The sequence below is a fragment of the Magnolia sinica genome, chromosome 16, assembly GCF_029962835.1.
Source record: "Magnolia sinica isolate HGM2019 chromosome 16, MsV1, whole genome shotgun sequence".
Classification (NCBI taxonomy): domain Eukaryota; kingdom Viridiplantae; phylum Streptophyta; class Magnoliopsida; order Magnoliales; family Magnoliaceae; genus Magnolia; species Magnolia sinica.
Genome location: NC_080588.1, coordinates 50,431,165 through 50,453,304, shown reverse-complemented (window position 1 = coordinate 50,453,304; position 22,140 = coordinate 50,431,165). Strand labels below are relative to the sequence as shown.

The following is a 22,140-nucleotide window of genomic DNA, read 5'->3' as shown; positions in this document are numbered from 1 at the left end:
TCAGAAGCTGTCCGATACGTTACCGGCTCTGGACCTCTACTACAAGGTGAACAAACACTATAATGATACTGTCTCCAAATCCTCTGCTTCGTCTGAGTGCGACGTGTCGGACGTTGGGAGCCCTCAGAGCATATTCGGTCTAGGTGATAATCCACAGCTGATGAAGACAAGGTTAAGGCAGTGGGCCTAGGTCGTTGCTTGTTCGGTGCGGCAATCTTGTTGAGTTTTTCAAGAAGATGCGATGGAATTCCCGCCAATCTTGTGATACAATTCCTGTTAGACTAGTCTGACTGAAAGAAGAAACCCCTACTTGGCTTTTTGTCTTCTTTTTTTTATTTTTATTTTTATTTTTATAAAGAAAAAAAGAAGAAAAGAAGTGATAGTTGAATGCTTCAATACACTATTAAATATAATAGGTCAACCCAACGTACAAAATTCTTACCAACGAGGTCCAATACACCATTAAGTACATATTAAAAATACGAGAAAACAATAGATTCTTGAATATCTTATTTTTTTTCCTTTCTCTCTGATATTTTTCCATACTTTTTCTAGCTTAAAAATGAATTTGGCCAATATAAAACCGATATGGGCCAATACTGATACGTGAAACCTTTATCCTAGGGTTTTTTGGCTAGTCTAAGACGCATGCTGATTCCTATAGACTCATGAGCAAAACCTAAGTCATGGGTCTCCAGGGTTGCACCATGAACTACTGTTGTGTTAATTGAGTGAAAAAAAAAAAAATCTCCACAGACTAAATGGTTGGGACTATTTTATGGGGGATATATCGGACTCATCGTCCATCCACAGTGGGTCTATAAGATGAGTAAAGTGGATCGTCAGAAGGGAGGACCCACCTGCATAAAATTCCAATAGTTTGGGATTAGCATCGGATGTACCTTTTAAGAAAAACATACTTTTCTCCAGTAGGATCTTACCGACAGGTTAGGCAATAGGCAGGCTTGGGGGTAGTTCAGGCCTGGATTTTGAACTAGTTAAACAAGGCCTATTCAAAATATCCATTTTTCCTGGCTTGGGCCTAGCCTATTGCCTGCCCTACTGACTCTTAAAAGTAAGAATGTTGGTACAAACAAACATCTACCGATTGCCAATGACCTTGTTAGAGAGAAAAAAATCCTTTTGATAGCGGACAATCAACCAATGCCCCAAAAGTTTCAAAGCTGTTGGGGGAGCACCGATTTACCATATATTCTGGCTCTCCTAGGAAAAAACCCTGGCGAGTCCTCCCCGTGGACAACCTGTGTCACATGGGTCCCCGAATCTCACAATCCCACAATGGGTCCCACCTTGTGGGCCACCCTACCCCCAGTGTGGAGATATGGCGCATCCTTGGAGTCGCACCAAGATGCTCCCGCTTTGATACCACTTTGATAGTGGACAATTGACCAATGCACCAAAAGCTACAGAGCTGTTGGGGGAGCACCGATTTATCCCTATATTTTGGCTCTCCCAAGCAAACTTAGGAGAGTCCTCTCTGTGGGCAACCCCCACGTCGCACGGTCCCACAATGGGTCCCCCCTCGTGGCCATCATGCATCTTATAGGCTCCACCTTGTGGGCCATCCCACCCCTAGTGTAGAGATACGGTGCATCCTTGGAGTAGCACCAAGAAGCACCCGCATCACCTTTGAAGCTTAATTGTCACAATACATATGCACACGAGGCTTTACAGGAAATCCCAATTTAGCAACAAAACTTTTTAACCACAATTTCTCATACAGTATTTCACCACTGCGCATTACTTGGCCTCAGCAATGGATTGTATAACAATTGTATGCTTTTTTAGTCTTTCGGGCAATGCGATTGCCTTCGAAAAAAGTACAATATCTTATTGTAGCGCGCCAATCATCTGAGAACCCGCCTAATCTACATCATGATAATCTTCAATATTAAGATTATTGTGATAGTTAAAGAAGATGTCATGTCCTAGAGAAGACTAAATGTAGCGTAAGATGTGATGAACTAGCTCAAAGTGATTGGATTGAGGAGCATGCATGAACTGATAAACTTAACTCACTACATGAGATAGATCTGGGCGAGTAATAAGCAAATATATCAATCAACCAAATGCGACCATTATCAAGAACTTTATCACCAGCCCGAAGCTTCTTATAACCCTTCAACAATGAATCAATAGATATGGCACCAAAATTACCAATTGAAGCCAATAAATCAATGGCATATTTTCGTTGAAACAAAACGATGCCTTTCTTAAAAGGAAAGACTTCAATTCCAAAAAAGTATTTTAACGGTCCAAATATTTGATATAAAAAATCTTGCTTAGATAGAGTTTCAACTTAGAAATTGCACTAGCATCATCAATTGAAACAACAATATCATCCATATGCACACTCACAATGATAATACCTTGTACATGTCATTTGACAAATACATAGTGATCAGAGTGAATGTGGATAAACCCAATACGAATTAGGGCCTCATTAAATTTCACAAACTAGGTTTAAAGAGCTTGCTTCAAACCACATATAGCCTTCTTAAAACAACATACCTTTCTTTCCTTCCCCCTTTTAGCAAAATCAAGAGGGGGAAGTATATAAATTTCCTTAATCAGATTATCATTCAAAAAAGGCATTCTTAACATCTAATTGGTGCAGCAACCAATTTGAATTAGCAGCAAAATAAATTATCACCTGTACCAAATTTATCTTAGCAACAGGAGCAAGAGTCTGAAAATAATCCTCACCATATATCTGTGTAAATCTTTTAGCTACAAGATGAGCTTTATATCAAGTTGTACTATAACTAGGATTATACTTAATAGCATACGCCCAACGACAACCCACCGGATTCTTCCCAACTGGTAAATCAGTCATCTCCCATGTATGATTCATCTCAAGGGCAGCTATCTCTGTGGAAGCATATGTATATGTGTGCGTGTGTGCGTATGTTTATTGCATACCCAACATATAATATATATATATATATATATATATATATATATATATAGGTGTTTGTGTTGGTCTTAAGACCTAACACAACACGGCGGTTCGTCTCCCTCTCCTTTTCCTCTCTCCTTTCTTCTTTACATTTCTTCTCCATATTTTTTTTTCTACTTGGTATCAGAGCGTTCGATCCGGGACCTAATTGCAACTTGTGGTAGTGGGGCCCATTGCTGACGTTGTTCGTACGCACGAATGACGTCAGCAGTGTACGACCATGAAGTTTTTTTGAAGCAGAAGTTTGGGATATGTTAGATCTGGATTTTAGAAGAATAATGAAGAGTTTTCTGCGTAGCTTGGAGTGGTTTTTGTGGTGTTTCTGCAAGAAATGAAGAAAAAGTGGGAAAAGTCCGGATTCTTTCCTTCTGCTGTAGTGTTTTTCTGAAGGGGTTTTGAGCAGATTTTCATCATGAGGTAGGTGCAGTTGTCTAAGAGCAATCTCTAGATACAAGTATCATGAAGATTCGCCAAGATTTGAGCGTGTTATGGTGTGTTTTGTGAGAAGTGGATGCTATCGGCCCTCTGTTTTTAGATCTTTTGCTGGGATTTCAACAGTGCCAAGATGTTGTATATTCAACACACACAAGGTGTTTGATGAAATGCTTCACCCAACTTTGCATGGGGGCTGTTTACAAATGGTGGCTCTTCCCTTCACAATTCATCTTCTCTTCCTTTCTTAGGTCTGTTTACGGTGTGAGTGTCCCCCCACCCTGTTGTTTGTTGTGAGTGTAGTTGCACGTGATGCACCCTCACCTTGTATTTGTCCTCTCGAGTGTTGTGAGTGATGCACACTCATTTATGAGAGAATGTTATTGGCTTGATTGTTGTCGAGTTTTCTTATGACCGTGTACTTGAAGAGAAGATTATACGGTTGAGGGAAGTGCAAGCTTCAGTTTATGTTCTTGCCATGTTGTGTTTGAGGGGGAACAATATTCCATGCTCATTATTATCATTTACTTTGTATGTATTCCAAGTTGAGCATGATCAATATACATGCTTTAGCTTGATGGGGAGTGTGGAAGTACATGTACATATGCGTGTGTATGTTTATTGAATACCCAACGGAGTATTGTAACTTTTCCCTTCAAGTGTATATATATATATATAAAGAAAACAAGAGTGGTATATTTCATTTCTGGACAAAAATTACAGAGGTTTCGGGTCTTCGTAGGAAAAAAGGACCTACAGAAGACCTATCGTAAAAAAAGGCGGGACATCTAGGCCAAAAGAGGCCAAACCAAAAAGAAACACCAAAAGAGACTCCAGGCCTTAATTCTTCCTCTCTGTTTGATCCAAGGCCAACCTTGTCTAGGAAGAGTAGACCCCTCACCTGTTGAGGCAGATCCGCCCTGCTGGAAGTAAAGAAACAAGCTTGGGACACACTTCCTTTATGCGCGAGTGCATTAGCCAACGCGTTTCCCTCCCTGAACACGTGTCTGAACTCCACTAAGGCGAGATCCCAAAGTCTATCCGTCATGGCTCTCCATCCATTCCATTGCCAACCGATGTTTGCTTCCTCATTAAAGACCTTAATCACCAAATCCGAATCTGACTCCTCCACAATTTTGGAAAAACCTTTTTCCAAACACTGAAGAAGCCCATCATGAGCCGCTCGAACCCCAGGTCCTATGTTCGACATCACACCATAATCAAAAGTGAAACCAAATATGAACTCGCCTTTGTCATTTCTACGTACACCACCACCCCCAGCCAAGCCCGGGTTTCCCCTAGAGGACCCGTCAACATTAACTTTCACCCAACCGGCAGGGGGTTTTTGCCATAAGACCATAGACTGCTGCGTTGGATGTAGCTGCACATACCTCCTGGTATCTTCATTCCTGGTGGTGGTCGGCCACTAAGAGACTTTTGTGATAACCGATTGAGTCTTCATAGCTCTATCATCATAAAACCCCCCATTCCTAGATTTCCAAAGCTCCCAAAGAATAAAAGCTGGTGTGAGCAGCTTAGTTTCCGAACGTCCTCTTCTGTCTGCGCAGGCCCGCCTCCACTGCACAATTCTTGCTTCCACAGTTGTTGCCTGCATGATGGAAATCCCAGCCTGCACTCCAAAAAATCCCCAGACTGATGAGGCTTGTTGTCTGTCTAGAAAGAGATGAGACTCGGACTCTTCGGCTGGGCCCTGCTCAGAATCGTCCCTGCCGCAGCTGCACTTTGATGCAAGGGACACGCCTCTGGATTGGATTGCTTTCTCAACCGGTACAGCATTGTGAAGAATTTTCCAGATAAAGAAGGAGATTTTTAGCGGAAGTTTTTCGTGCCACACCCATCGCGCCCAGCCCTTTTTGGGAGCGTTTGACCTGTTGACGTCCCAGGCTGGATTTACGGTGAAGACACCTGAAGAAGTGAAGGGCCAAAGAGGAGTATCGGGACCAGCTGAAACACAGAATCCTCGCTGATATATATGATAAAAAATGTCACTGGGGAGCATGGAGAGAACGTCGTCTGAGGTTTCTGACATCAAAAAATTCTGAAGAGGGCTAAGGCAGGTCCAATTGCATCTCCAGAAACTGCAATCACTTGTGCCCACACTCCACTGGACCTTATCTTCAAGGAAAGGAATAACATCCAAGATCTTCTTCCAAAAGGGGGATGCACCCCTAGCAATGCTTTCGGGCACAAACGCTTCCTGATTGAAATTATACTTTGTTGCCATAAAAGAAGCCCATAAGCTGGATTCCTTGCGGAACTGAAGCACCCAAGCCATTTTAATCTGGAAAGTTTCATCACCTCTGTTAGCTTCCTGATGCCTAAGCCACCTTCTTCTTTCGGCCTTGTTATACACTTCCAACTTTTTCAATGTAGTTTATGTTTACCACCTGCCCACCCCCAAAAGAAAGAAGCGAATGTTTTCTCTAGCTCGGACAAAACCTGTTTTGGAATGCAAGAAGCTGCCATAGTGTGTATAGAAATACTACCCAACACATGCTTGATAATTACCATTCTCCCTGCTTGCGACAAAAACCTGGATCTCCATCCCCTTATCCGGCCTCCCACTTTGTCGACCAAGGGCTGAAAAGCACTAGCTTTCAGCCTACCAACTGCCAGGGGGATGCCTAGATAGAAAAAAGGACCTGAGGATCTGCTGATGCCTAGCAAACTGGAGATTGCTCGAATCCTGGCAACCAGGATATTGTTGGAGCAGTAAAAGGAGCTTTTACCTTTATTAATACCAGTGTTCGAAATATCGGTATCGCGCAATGTATCGCACCCTTGGGATACAGATACGTATCAGTTATCGCACGGGATATATCGTTTGTATCGCATAATTTATCACACTTTTGGGAAACATAGGGAAACATTGGGAAAATTGTTGAATTTTTCAGTGAAACTTTAGGGATTATTTAAAAAGACCCTAATACACACTTTTAAATCATAAAATCTCAAAAAAGAAATGGACATAATAGGTTTCCTTTGTATATTGTACTAAGATATGCGCTGTGCGATTGAACTAAGACAACTATATTTAGTATCCACCCCATCCATCCGTTTTTTCGCATCATTTTAGGACATTATCCAAAAAAATGAAGCAGATCCAATAATCAGGTGGACCATACCACAGGAAACAATGATGATTGACCATTAGTGGGCCACAAAAGGTTAGAGCAAGCTGATAATTGCTTTTTCTCTTCATTCAAACTTATGTGAAGTTCTCAATAAATTAAGTGCCTAATAAAATATAGGGAAAAGCAAGGTGCACCCTAAAAAGTTTTTAATGGCACCGTGTTCAACCACCATTGTTTCCTTGAGTATAGTCCACTTGAGACGAAAAATAAGATAGATCTAACGATCAAGTGGACCACATTGAAAAAAGTAGTGGGGGGATTGAACGTCTGCCATTGAAACCCTTTAGGGGTTCACGGAAGTTTTAGATCAATATAAAATTTGTTTTTCCTCTTCATCCAGGTCTTTGTGACCTTATGAACAGATTGGATGGAAAATAAACGTTATGGTGGGTCCTACAAAATTTTTAAAGGTGAAAATCATTATCTCCACTACCATTAGTGGTGTGGTCCACTTGATCTTTGGATATGATTCATTTTTTGGTTAGTACTCTAAAATGATCTCTAAAAATGGATAAACGGTGTGGATATAATAAATACATAATTCTGCGGCCATGTACCTTTGATCTCCTTTGAACAGTTCGTACAACTTGGAGCTAGAGGAGCGTCAGCGCTCATCTTTGCACGAAACGTACCTACTCCAGCTACGGACGCGGATTGTGTACTACCCCTGCCCATCCCTAGCTTCGAACGGGTAGGTCTGTGGGTGGGCCCACCGTGATGTATCTCTACATCCAAACCGTCTATTCCTTTTCTCAGATTATTTTAAGGCATCAAAACAAAAATGAGGCAGATCCAACGATCAAATGGACCACACCACAGATGACTCTTGCATTTAATCCAACTGACATTTAATGCTTAGTGCATTTTAATGCAACCAAGCTTATTATTTGGTGTGGTCCACTTAAGCGATGGATATGCCTCATTTTCATGTTCATGCCTTAAAATAATATGAGACAAGGGATTGACGGTTTGGATGTACAGATACATCACAGTGGGCCCGCCCACAGACCTGCCCGTTCGGAGGTAGGGACAGGTGGGGGTAGTATGCAATCCGCGTCCGCCGGCTGCATAGCTGATGTGTGGTACACCAGCCAATCCGCTTCCTCTTGGACAAGATTCAAAGTTATATGGGCCCATAATAATATATTTATTATATCCACACCGTTCAACCATTTGGAGAGATCATTTTAGATCATGAGCCCAAAAATAAGTAATATCCAAAGCTCAAGTGGACCACACCACAAATAGCAGTGGGACTATGATTCTCACTGTTAAAACATTCGTAGGGCCCAACATAACTTTTATTTTCCATCCAATCTGTTCATGAGGTCACACAGACCTGGATGAAAAGGAAAAATAAATATCATATTTATCCAAAACTTCTGAAAGGGTTTCAATGGTAGACGTTCAATCTCCCACTGTAGTCTGTTGTTTGCAGTGTGGTCTACTTGATCTCTGGATCTGTCTTATTTTTCGGCTCAAGCCTTACGACGAGCTCGCCAAATGGACGAATGGTTTGGATATAACGCATACCTTATGATGGGACCCACAAAACTTGATGACGTCAACACATAAGTTCGGTGGTGTGAGGTACACCACCCAACCCAAAATCACTTAAAGAGGGCTCGGACGCCCTTTTTTTCGACGCAGAGAGGGTTCCGGCCTTCCGGAACCCTAAAATCTCGCCCAAATCCAGAAAATTTCAGATCTCACGATGATTTCTCGAGGTTTCGGAGAGGATTTCGCTTGGATTTCTTCGGACGTCAACAGATTTCTCTCCTGTGACTCGAAAATGTCGACCACGGCCCACCAAATTCAGTAGAAAGCTCCGCTCTTAGGCATATTGAACAGGTAATAGATTTTTTTCTATATATTTTTGGAATTTTTGGATGTGATGCGGATACAATGTCATGGTATGTCGCGCAGATACAATCCTACACAAAAATCTGCCACATCAGGCATTATCGTGTAATATATCGGCGATATCTCACGATATTTTGTGTATATCGTGCGATATCACCGATACATCGTGCGAGATTTGGATTTTTGGTTTTTTTGTATCTTCTGGGGGTTATCGGACGGGTTCCGTCTCACTGGGGGCCGATAACGATAATATCGGCCGATAGTATCGATACTTAAAACACTGATTAATACATTGTCCCGATGCCTTTTGGTACTCCTCCAAAAAAGCTGCAATCCTTCGCATCGAAGTCATACCTCCGTTAAGAAAGAGGAGGGTATCATCCGCATAGAGTAGATGCGAAACTATCACCTTGTATTATGTATGTATGTATATGTATATGTACACACACACACACACATATAATGTTTGTGTTGGTCTTAAGACCTAACACAACACAACTGTTCCTCTCCTTCTCTTCTCTCTCTCTCTCTCTCTCTCTCTCTCTCTCTCATTTCTTCTTAATTTTTTTTTTTTTCTCCAGTATCTCTTCCTCCATAGCTTGTTGCCAGAGAGAAGAATTAAGAGCCTCTTCAAGATATTTAGAAATAGTGGAAGAAGAACATTTAAGGGCAGAAACAAAGGACCTATGAACCGGAGGCAAAGAACGATAGAAAAAAAAACATTCAATATGAAGGGAAGTACACTTTCTTTTGGCTTTTTTGATAGCAAAAGGTAAATCCAATGACAAGTCTAAATATAGATCAATATAAATAGGTAAGCTAATAGGAACGCTATCAGTATTTATTACCCGTCGTCAAAGGAGCATCTTTGCGGTGACTTAAAGGAAGAATTGGAATACAAACATTGCTTTTTTCATACACTTTCAAAGATGGTTTACTTAATTGTGAAAAAAAAAAAAAACCTTATCTTTAATATTATCAAGTGTAAAAGCAATAGAAACAATTGGGCCGGACTCAAGAACAAGAATGGGAAGAACCATATCATTGTGCTATTCCTGACCTATACAAAAACGTGGAGTATTTAATAAAAAATAAAAAATTTAACATCTATGGAAACATAATACTTTTTATTAACTAGATTGAAACACTTATACCTCTTTTATAAAGATGAATATCCCAAGAAAATATATTTGACAACCTAATTTGACAATTTATTTCGATGAGGATCAATATTATAAACATAACAAGTACACTCAAAGACATGCGATGAGATTTCAGTGATGGGATAAAAGTTGGAAAAATATTGAATAGAAAATTGACTAGAAAACCCCTTAGTAAGTAATATTAATCAATTAACATGTAGTAAGGACAACATTCGAACAAAAATTTTTAGGCATTGACTTATTGATGAGAACAGTACAAGTAACTTCTAGGAGATGCCTATTCTTTTGTTTTTCAACAATTCCATTTTGTTGTGGGCAATGTTGTCAAAATCCTACGATTTATAATTTATGATACAGGATTTGAGTTGAATCTTAACCAAAATGATTTGAATCCCACTTTTGAATCCCTTTTTATATGAATCCTACGATTTACAATTCAAATTATACTTGTTTTCTTCTATTTTAAGCTTCACTTGGCTTTCATTTTATGTTTCTAAATTGGTTGGGGCTTTAAGAATCATTTAGAAAAAACCTTTAAAAAAAAAAGAAAAAGAAAAAAATGAATCATTTAGAAAAAGGTAAATTATTTTATTTGTTCTTTATAAGAGATTAAATAGTATATATTTTCTTCAATGTTAAATCATAGATTTTTTCCTTTTTTTTTTTTTAATAATGATTTCTTACTTCCTAATTGGTCAAAACAACAAATTGATGTATGACTTATCAGGAATGTTTTTATGGATGGTTACGATCATGTTGACTTATTTATTGTGGAATGATGGTTATAAATCAAAATATCTTTTCTTATTGGTTTACATAATCAAATGCTGCTTTTCCAATGTGATTCTACATTTAGAAAGGTAACAAGAACATAAATTATTAAAGGACCCTTATTTATTTTTTGAAGAAAAAAATTTGTGACAGACCTAACAAAAAAAAGGGAAGATAAGAATCCTTTAACACTACCATGACATGGTATTACTTAGTGCATATTGACAGCAAAAGTATGATTGCTAAATTTTTACTTTTTCTTATTTATTTATATTTTTCATATTTTTAAGAAAATCATAAAAAATCTTATGATTTACCATAAAATTTGCAATTCGACCCCGATTACAATTTGTGATATGATAATGATTTTGACGCTTTGATTTTTAACCCAATTATGAAACACTTTGAAAGTGGAGCCAACCTCATCTCTATTCTTTATTAAATAAATCCATGTCATACGAGAAACATAATCAATAAAAGAGACAAAATACATAAATCCATTAAAGTAATAGGAATTGGACTCCATACATAAAAATGAACTAAAAAAAATTCTACCATGCTTTTTTCTCATAGGAGAATAAACAGACTTATGATATTTAGCTAAAATACAAGTCTCACATTGTAAATTCTTGAGATTATTGGACTCAACTGATTGAGGCAACAAAGACTGTAAAACTAAACCAGAAGGATAACCAAACTGATAAAGCTAAGTATAAAGTTCTTCCTTTTTTACAATAAAACATACACTAAACTGATTTAAAGAATTAGAATGAAGAATGTATAATCCATCATTCTCACGTCCACTATTAAATAGTTTTTTGGTCTTCAAATCTTGAAAGACAATAATCAAGAAAAGAATGTCACATTACAATTTAGGTCTTTTGTAATATAACTAATGGACAACAAATTATAAGTAATATTAGGAACCAATAAAATGAAGGACAAGGAGAACGATGGTGAAACAGAAATAGTACCGTGTCCCTTAATGGGCGTTAGGGCACCATTTGCTAATTTCACATGGTCCAAATTAGGATTGGGGGTAAATGAAGAAAAAGAAATAGATGATCTATCTTATGCTCAATAGCTCCCAAATTATTTACTCAAGGACTTGACATAGAAGTAGTGTGAAAAGCTGTGAAAGTATTATTTACTTGAGTAAAAGATGTAGATGAAGAGATCTAAATTTGAGCAACATTCATTAGTATGGGCCTGTACTCACTTTTGGAGAGATGAACCACATCACCAACTAATAGAACCATATGTGAATTTACCAATGGTACGACGTCCCCAACATTATTTTGAGAATCCTTGCCATCTGTAATTGCATAATTAGCGGCTTGGCCTTGAGGTCGAGCATCAAGGACTCAACAATAATCAACACAATGTTCATATCTATCACAATGAGTGCACAAACGATCCATATCACGAACTCAACCTCGTCTATCACCACAACCTTCTCTTCCTATATTTCTACCTCGGCCAGCACTAGTATTATCAAAATTCATGAATCTTGTCAGTAGGGTAGATTTTTCAACCACAGTTGATTTCATAGCTATACAACACTTCTCATCTTGTAAAAGCAAAGTATATACACTATTAAGTGAAGGTAAAGTAAGAGAACTAAGAATCTGAGCTCAAACAGACTTTAATTCTAAGTCATTTTCTTTTCAACACTGCTTTTATATGCCTCTACATCTGTATAACAAATAAATTGAAGATCATCTAGGAAAGACAATTTTTGCCACAAACAACGCTTTATTTCTCCATCTCAAATGACTAATCTCTTGATAAAGATTGTAAATTCGAACCGTATTATTGTAATCAACATACAATTCATAAGCAGTCAATCAAATCTCATGTACAATGGACAACAGAAAAAATCCATCACTAACCTCTGGTTCCATAGAATTCATGAGTCACTACTAAATTGTTCGATTTCCACACTTGCACAAGAGGGATTAGTCATAGAATATATATATATATATATATATATATATATATATATATCGCAACTTTTGTTTTCCTCCGATAAAATATCTTAACAGCTTTTGACCATTAAATATAATTGTTGAACTTAGGTTTACCAGTTGTAATTTGCAACCCGGGATTCTTAGAATAAACAATCAACCTCTCTATCTTTGAGGTATTGGGATCGACCGTTTCGGATGCTGATGATGAAGTCATATTTAATCCCAAACAATTAAAAGAGTACTAAATATCAAGACTATGCATTAATGAATACTAAATAACTGCTATAACCAACTATAGCTCGCGATGTCTAAAAAAAGACCCAAAAAATAAAAAAGGCACCAATCCTCGTAGTTCCAAATCAAATCACCAAGGAGGAGAAGGGGATCTCATGGCTAAATTCACCAGATATCAACAAATTTTGATAATCTTTAAAAAGAAAAAATAAATATAAAATATTTGATCATTGGCCCAAAAAAAGAAATAATTATAAATCAGGATGGAAAGAAAAAAAAAAAAAACTGTCCAACGAAAATATCCAGCAAACCTAGTTGCCACAAATTAGTTTATGAAAAAATTGGAAGAAAAATGTCCCAAAAACTTGATCAAAACTAAATGTTTACTAACCCTACAGAGAAAATTGGAAGATGTCGCAAGATCCGTCCTTGTTAATCACTTTAAATAGATGATTAGGCTGCAACGATTCTAAAATTGAGACAAAAATCTGAGAAAAAGAAAGAAAAGAAAAGAAGAAGGGTGGAAAAGAAAGAAAGAAAGAAGAGAAATGGAGATCAAGAAGGGAGGTAGGAGGAGAAGAAAACCCTAGGAACTTTTTTGCTCTGATACCTTGTCAGAGAGTAAAAGCCTTTAGGAGAGAAAAAACTATAACTAGGGCTGGACATCCAACCCCCTTCTTATGTATATAGTTATATTAAGTAATGTCCCAAATTATAGAAAATACCCTTGGAACCAAGGGCAAAAGAGGAAAAATGAAAGAAAGAAAATAATAAGAGAAATACAAGGAGAATAAGAGACGGCCCATGATCTAGAATGAGAAGGTCCATGATCCAAAGAGAGGGACATTGGTCCAGAAAAATCTACACTCTTAATTCAACTATGGATGTTAAAACAAACTTTCAAGGTACTAAAAGCATTGAAACCACTAATTATAGTCCAGATGCAAAAGAAACAACAACAAGAGAGCGAGAAGCTCAACAAGAAGGGAACAACATTAATATACCTTTCCTTTTAAAAAATTAAACAGCAATAAGATACCATGTTGAAATGAAAGCAAGTAGACAAATGCATAAAACAGATAGGTTCACGAACAACAGTTGAGATGATCGTCAAACCTGCAAATGGAAAGAGCTACAAGAATAAGGACTTCACCTGCACTAAGAATACATCTAACGCTAAAACGGGACCGTAGACGGGGGAGGTCCCTTGGTAGTATGGAACTACAGATGAAGTAAGGGCCTTTGCAACCAATAACCCAACAGTAGCTTGCATGCCTAGAATTGCAGCACCCATCCCGAGAATGTTTAGCATCGTACCATTTTTTAAGCTCTTTACAACTTGAACACGAGGAGGAGCCTGCAAAACAATACATGCACCCCCACAGACCTTATATAGTCATCCCTAAGTGAAAAGAACATGACTTTGAAATAAAGTTTCACTACATGAGTATCATAGTTAGAAATCCAAATATATATAGGAAACTGAACTTTGCATAAAAAAAAAAAATTAAAAATCTGCATTCGTGAATAGAATGGAATTGACTCTTGCAGATGATGGATTCCACTAATGACCACGAAAACTTAAACCTGCTTCCCTGGTCACCATGCTTGATGTATTGCTTAGTAGCTAGTCCTGCATGATCTTCTCTGGTCTACAAGATCTGATGTTTATGAACTTTGAAAATTAGACAAAATGCTTAGTAGCTAGTCCCGTATTCTTCTAAAGAATAAATGATATGGAAGTTGACTGCCACTTTGTGCAGGATAAGGTACCTGAAGGTGAATTTAAACACCTAAAAATCAGAAAACGGATCAAGTTCTTGTTTTATTCCTTTTATTTTTATTTTTATTTTTATTTGGCGATCGGTGAGTTGATGTTTTCATACTAATATAGGGAAGGAAATGTTTGATATTCATACTGGAAATCTAGGAATGCTTGACTTTACTCTCTAGATTAAGTGTTGAAAGGTTGAAGTTTTCAGAGTATTCAGTCCAAAGATTATAGCATCTTGCAGATATCTATATGTAGTGAATAGTGATCATAGTGAGAGCAGCACATCACAAAAGGCCAGTTAAGAATTCCCTTTCTTATGTACCTTAGCAGGAGTAATTGAACCTTTATACTTGTAAATTGTGTTTATTAAACTCATTATCATCATCATCATAGCCTTGTACAGCTATTTGGGTGCTTTATGAATCCTATATGCAATTATTCCCAGATTCATATATTCTTCTAAAGCCTATAAATTGGTAAGTGAACACGACTTCATATCACATTCTCACCACCTCTCTAATTCCTTATGCCTTTCCTCTCATCCTCCTTTCAGGTCCTTCAACCTTAATCAAAGTTTGTCAGGGTCGTCTCTAGTTTTTGTTGCTTAATAACAAACCATCTAAGTATGCCCACCATCATTTTATCACCTGTTGGGGCTACGCCTAGGCTGCTCGAATGGTCCAACAGGTTGGATGTCACACTCACATGACATTCACTTGGCATAAGTTGTGACTAGTCTCCTATTGGGGCTACTTCAACATACTCCACTCGCCGATATTATTTGCATCTCCAGCTCAGCGATACTGATAATACTGGTAATATCAGAAATTGCAGGTATCGTTGATGTGTTGCTAAGTATCACTAACGTATCGCCAATATTTTCGATTGTGTAAATTCTATGTGTCGTTTGTATTGCCAATGTACTGCCAATATTTTTTATTGTGTAAATTTCAGGTGTCGCATGTGTTGCCAGTATATCGGCGGTATTTCGATAATATTGTCGATGTATCGATATCACCAAAAATCTATTTATTAAAAAAAAAAAAATTACATTTCAATTTTTTTATCACCTGAAATTTACCAAATGTATCGATACATCACCAAACGTGCTATAGCCACCATGGAGTGTGGTTGAGCACTCTACCTCCATACACAGCCCTGGTGAGTGCCTTCCATGACAAGACAACCATTGCCCTTCCCACACCAATTCACCAATTCCTAGTGTGCAGTCCTCTAAGATAGCGCATTACCATATCTACAAATTCCATTGGGATGATTTGAGTTGTCACGATCATAATCCCATTGGGCAATCTTGAAATTTTGTAAAATAGTATACCATGGCACACAAAAGCATGGAGGAGATAAGGAATGAAGCGCGCGCGGGGCTAATTAAACTAATTAAGGCAATTTAACATAAGGCTTCCAAGCCAATAGTGGGTCCAATCACATAGACTACAATAGATATGCCAATCAAGCGACTAGTCCAAAAACGATAGTGCACGTGTGTGAGATGTGCTAACTATTCAATTCCTACCATTCATCTAATCATGCATACATATAATTCACTAATCAATCACATAAGCATAATTAGAAAAGTGCTCAAATGACAATTCCAAACACGAGCATGTATGGTGTTTCGGTTTCCCTACTCTACTCCCGGTGGATGCACTCTCCCTGAGTGTACTGGATTTCACTATCGGAGGTTTTAAATCAGGTTCACTTCTAACCTTTACAGCCATATATAAGGACCGTGGTCCTACACAAGAACTTAATGTACACTTCCACCGGAGGCTCCTGTAAGAGACTTTAGAGTTAGTTTTCTATCAGCTAACCAACAGCCTCGGTCCTAGACCAAGGACCTACGTTTACTCCCACGGAGACTAACACGTACACACCTGTGTCTAGTGAATTCGGCCCTATACAAGATCCTATTGAGTTTGATTTACAAAATCTTACCCTCAATCTTACAAAATGAAAGAGAGCATGGACTCATACATGACACTTGTCGAATTGAGTCTCGTTAATGCGTCATTCTTGAGTCTCTTCTTTAAAGCTCTTTCGTGCTTGAATCCGCTCCTCAATTACTCCCCCGATCATTGATGCCGATGCTTGTCAATGCTTCAGCTCCAAGATTAAACGCCTTTCATGCAATGCTCTATTGATGTGACTAAGGTGATGGGAGTTGGGTTGAATCTCCTACAACTAAGAATTGGAGTAGATACCTAGTAGGGATTTACCTAGATGGGTGTTCTGGAGGATTTAGACAAGGATTGTACTATGGGTTCAAGTCTAATCTCTAGAATAAGGTAGAGATCAAGTTCATCTTCTTCATTGAGGTTGGAAACCTCTTTCAAGTGATTAATCACAAGGAAGATGACCTAGATATCATGGATTTAGAAGCCAGGGATGTGGGATACGAGTGGAGAATCTCCTAAGCTTCTACTGCATCAAAAACCCATACTTTTGCCCAAGAGTCGAATGCCCTTTTATAAAAAACCGATTTGCAATTGCTATAAAATAGATAGTTAACGGCTTTGTTGATCCGATCACCATTGTTATCAAATGCGACCGCATATGCGCATATTGTTATATGCGATAAATATGCCATGGCATACTTTTATATGCGATAAATATGCGATCACATATGCGAGTATGCGATCGCATATTTCCCAATAGCCAAGATCGGAAGATTTTTATTTTTATTTTTTATCTTTTCAAATTGGAGAAAATTTGCCTATAATTAGGCACTCATATCCCCTCCATTTTCACGATTCTTTACTCCAAAGCTCTAAATCTCTTACTCTTTCTCTCATATGCGATCGCATATTTCCCAATAGCCAAGATCGGAAGATTTTTATTTTTATTTTTTATCTTTTCAAATTGGAGAAAATTTGCCTATAATTAGGCACTCATATCCCCTCCATTTTCACTATTCTTTACTCCAAAGCTCTAAATCTCTTACTCTCTCTCTTACATCTCTTTCTTTCTTACTCTAATCTCTCTACAATTATTTCAATTAGGTTTATTTTTCGTATTTTATAAGTTGTGCTTACTTTTTGTAAATTAAGTTGTAAGTTATAACTTGTAAGTTGTTTCAAGTTATCCGTTTATCATTAAAATTTCTTTGTTCGAAGTTTATAATTATTAGTTATCTTCTAATGTAGCTTGTTGATTGTTTTGTTAAAATTTATATAATATAATATAAGTAATTAAATATATCACTTAATGAAACACTCAAACTATAATGAAATAAGTAAAATAACCCAATCCAATCATGTGTACTAATTAGATGAAATTTTAGTTTTTTTTTTGAAAAAAAATATGCCATGGCATATGCGATTGTGCGATCGCATATGCGAATAGCATATGCTGATCGCATGCAATCGCATATGCGATTCGACAACATTGTCGATCGCACTATCGATCCATTGAGAAAATCCATGAATTTATCTCTTGGGTTGCTAGACTAATTTTTCGATTGGATCGAGTGGTCCTTCGATTCCATCAAGTCCCATCAACAACCTATCGATGGGATCAAGGACCACTCGAAAACTGCTATTTTGGGCATACGATTTTATAGCAACTTCGCACTTCTTCTAGCCTTACTTATTATGTTCTAATTAATCTTCCAAGGCTAAGGGATGATCAACAAGGTTTACCTATTAAGGTTAAGATTATCTAAAGGTTCAAGAATTGTTTTGGTTCAAGGTTAGGGTCACCAAGGCACCTCATATACATGTTCTTTGCTCTTTGATGCTCCACGTCCTCTTGTGTCTTTAGTCTTCAGCTTCCAAGGGCTCAACTGACTACGTGATACACGGACTTACGTGATTGACAAAAACGGTGCACAAGTCAGTGCACTAACAAATCTCACACCATCTATATTCTATAGTGCCAAGAGTCCCAACCGAACATAACTATTTAACATGGACAACATGCAGTGGTCCCACCAGGCTATCCTCCAGAGCCTGCTGGACTAATCACCCCCGAGTGATTCACAATGGATATTATCCCACCAATGCCTATCAATGCTTCTAGGCCAATGGAGCCTATCTATGCTCTACAGCCAAAGGTGCTAAGATACTTTGCGGCTAAGGGTCGTTTCACACTTTGCGCCTACATGGATATCTCAATGCTCCATGCTAAGAGAGATCATGCTGGCCAACAACTCATGGATGCACCCAACACTCAACAAATAATAAGTTTGCCTTGACACCTAACAACTTAGGAGATATGGCCAAATGTTAGCGAAAACAGCCAGGGTTTCGACATCAACAATATTCGGCATGTGAAGTTACAGAAAATTAGACGAGGATCACTAGGTCACCTCGCATAGTGCACACATTGTAGTCTTCACATACATGTGTAGTGTTTTATTTTCCCTTTCAATCAAGATTTTCTCCAAGAGATTTTTTTTAGAGGTAACAATAATTTATTAAAGTCTCCAAGAGATATAACTAATGGCTCGTGGCATTCCATGGTCGGGAATGTACTTTTGACCCCACAAATGATAAGACTCTCCAAAGGAGAAATGTGGTTAGATTCAGGTGTTGCCTTTTGGTCAATGATTTGTTCCAACCCACAACTAAAACAACACTCTAGAGTTTGAAAAGAGCTACTTAAATAAGTAGAAAGATCTATTGCTCCCATTTGCAATTACCAATTGATAGAGACTAGAAAGCTTCATTTTAAAAGTAGCTAAAAGGAATGAAAAAGAACTTGCTGACCATGGAGTAAGAGAGCCTTCACACAATCCGATGCCATGGAGCAACAATGCTAGGTCTATTTGCTCAAAATAGAATGTAGTAATTGAATCGTCAACTTCTAAGTAGGAGATTCCTCAGCACAGAATCTATGCAAATGACTATTCATGTAAAGTACCGAATTAGTTGATTAGATTTAAATAATGTTAGTTCTAACCAATGTTCGAAGTATCGGTATTGCTATAGTTTCATTGGCCAGGGATACGGAAACAATATCGATATTGTCGATGACCGGAAATGCAGGGAAACATTGGGAAAACATGGGAAATCGTGGATTTTTTCAGTGGAACTTCAGGAGAAGCTAAAATACACATATTTGCATATTAATGAATAAAAAAATTGCAAAAAATAATGCAAACATAATAAGTTTCCATTTCATGGAGACCTAAAAGCATGTTTGTCGTAAGAAATTAGTCCCACTATCCCATCTATCCATCCAACCATCTAATCTTCCATTCAAACATAAATTGATATTTCATAATATCAACAATACACGGTATTTTGTTGAGAAATAGTCAACAATTGGAAGGGAAACGAAAGATTGTGGTCTCGATATTGCCCATGTTACAATAACGATAATATCACAATATTAACAATATTATCGTCAACAAATTGAACACTGCATACAACCATGCACTCTTTTTTTTTTTTTTTTTCGAAATGAACATATTTTAAGTGATATCGATACATTGGCGATATTATCAAAACATCACTGATACACTGGAGATAGAAGTGACACTTGGAATTTGCATTGTCAAAAATATTGGCGATACATTGTCGATACCCGAAATTTCTAATACTACCAGTGTTATTGGTATCGCTGAGTTGGAGATATGGATAATATCAGAGATATTTCGATTATATTAAGGATACTTCTAACAGTGGCTCCAACATGTAAGAGAAATAGTTCTTGTTCGTCCATACCATTTCTCACAACTATGTGTTTCAACCTTTGACATAGCTCCAATAGATTTCTCCCCTTGAGTGTCTAGAGAGAATCTCCTTCCTTACCATAGCCAGTAAAACTTATTTCTCACTCCAACCCACTTCGTTGGTATACGCTATGCAGAAGGCTTATTTAATTACTTAGGAAAAATGTCAAAGTAATAAATGAATATAGTTTTAAGCACACGTAAAGACTGATTATTATACATTTGACATTTAAGTCTTAAATGACACGATCAAGGATATATAAACATGATTAAGGATATGCATGAGGAAGTGGTAACAAATGTCAGGACCACTAGTGGAGAGACAAGTGAGTTCTCAATTACCGTAAGCTTGCACTAGTGGTCGGCATTAAGCCAATACCTTTTCGCATTAGTTGTGGACAAGTCAACAAGGCATTCCCATGATGTATATTGTTTGCAAATGACAATTTTAATTGATAAGACACAAGGTTGTAAACACAAAGCCAAATTTATGGAGGGGTGTTTTAGAATCTAAAGGATTTAAAATTAGTCACACTAAAACAAAGTATATTGAGTGCAATTTTAGTAACAATAGGAGTGGGAACAAGGAATTAGTTAAGATTTTTGACCAAGAAGTTTCCAAAAATGACCACATTCAATATCTTGGGTTGGTAATTCATGAGAGTGGAGACATTGAGGACGATCTTGTGCATAGAATTCAAGCGGGGTGGAAGAAATGGAGATATGTCTCTGGAGTTTGATGTCATCATCATGTACCACTCAAACTAAAAGGGAAATTTATAGGATAATTATAAAACCAACCATACTTTATGGGACAAAATGTTGGGTAATTAAGGCACAATATGTTCATAGGATGAGTGTAGCTGAAAAGATGTTGAGATTGATAAGTGGCGAGACAAGGAGGGATAGAATTAGAAATGGATGCCTTCAAGGGAACTTGGAGTAGCACTTATAGGTAATAACATGAGAGAAAGTAGACTTACATGGTTTGGTCATGTGCAACAGATACCGAGAACTACACTAGTTAGAAAGAGTTAGTTGGTACAAGTTGAAGGCTCCAAAAGGGCAAGGGGAAAGCCCAAAAGGACATGTCACGCCCCCAAAATTCAGCACCGAGTCCAATGTCCCCAATCCCAAGTTTCCAAGGTGTGAGGTATAAGATTTTCAAATGATTCTCCTTTAGCATTCACATCTAAATTAAATCACATGAAAAACATGATAGGAATTCTAATCACCTCAACCACTGCGGAATTTAAGTTCATATCCAAAATAGAATAAATAAAAATATAAATAAGGAACCCACAATCATAAGTAAAGTTCACTAATCTTTATAGACATCATGTAAGGTCCTACTACAATGCTTCATTTATTAAGTAAACATACTAAGACAGAATTCAAAAGAATATAATAATGCTAACTAGCTTAGTCTTTCAAGTACCCTTTCTCGTGATCACTATGCTTCGGATTAATTACTACAATTGAAATGTCCCAAACATAGGAGAGTTGCAAAGCCTAGTCAGGAAAACTCAAAATAGTTTTCCAAAATAGGTATTTAATACTTAGAAAAAATGGCTAATTAATTTTTTTTTAAAAAACCAGATATTCAAAAGAATAAAAGTTTTCAATAGGGCAATTCTAAAATACAACCTAACAATCATAATAATCCACAAATAAGAAATTACCAATAAGTCAGATTACATGAGGTTTGCATTAGAAAATTTTAACATAAATGATTGTACCTATTTGGAAACATGAGTGCGCATGAGAATAAATATAAATCACGATGTGGTACTGAGCTATAGGTACTTTCGCCTAAGGACTCAGCTCGACATGTTAGCTTCCGGAATTTGCAACCCGAGGGACGATGCGTCGCCCTACTCTTTACCGATTTCCCAGGAACCCATGATCAGGTTCTCCACAAAGAATCTTTCCAAAGTTTGTGATCTTTTAGGATATCCCACGGTAGAGTACTCGTTCTTTCCATAGTACTTTCTATAATGATGAATGCAGTAACCAAAACAACATGAAATTTTAATGAAAACACATTAATAACTAGCCAAAATGAAGCTTGATAAGTCTAGTTTTAGGGAAAAATAATTAGAA

The 22,140-nt window shown here is 37.5% G+C and overlaps 1 protein-coding gene across 1 annotated transcript in view; it reads right to left on the bottom strand.

Annotated features, from left to right (window-relative positions):
* Window positions 1–22,140, bottom strand: part of LOC131228991 (protein TIC 21, chloroplastic-like) — a 36,767-nt gene that overhangs the window by 8,742 nt on the left and 5,885 nt on the right. The window contains exon 3 of the mRNA XM_058224841.1: window positions 13,722–13,925. Coding sequence (XP_058080824.1) covers window positions 13,722–13,925 — 204 coding nt within the window. The remainder of the gene's footprint in view (window positions 1–13,721; window positions 13,926–22,140) is intronic.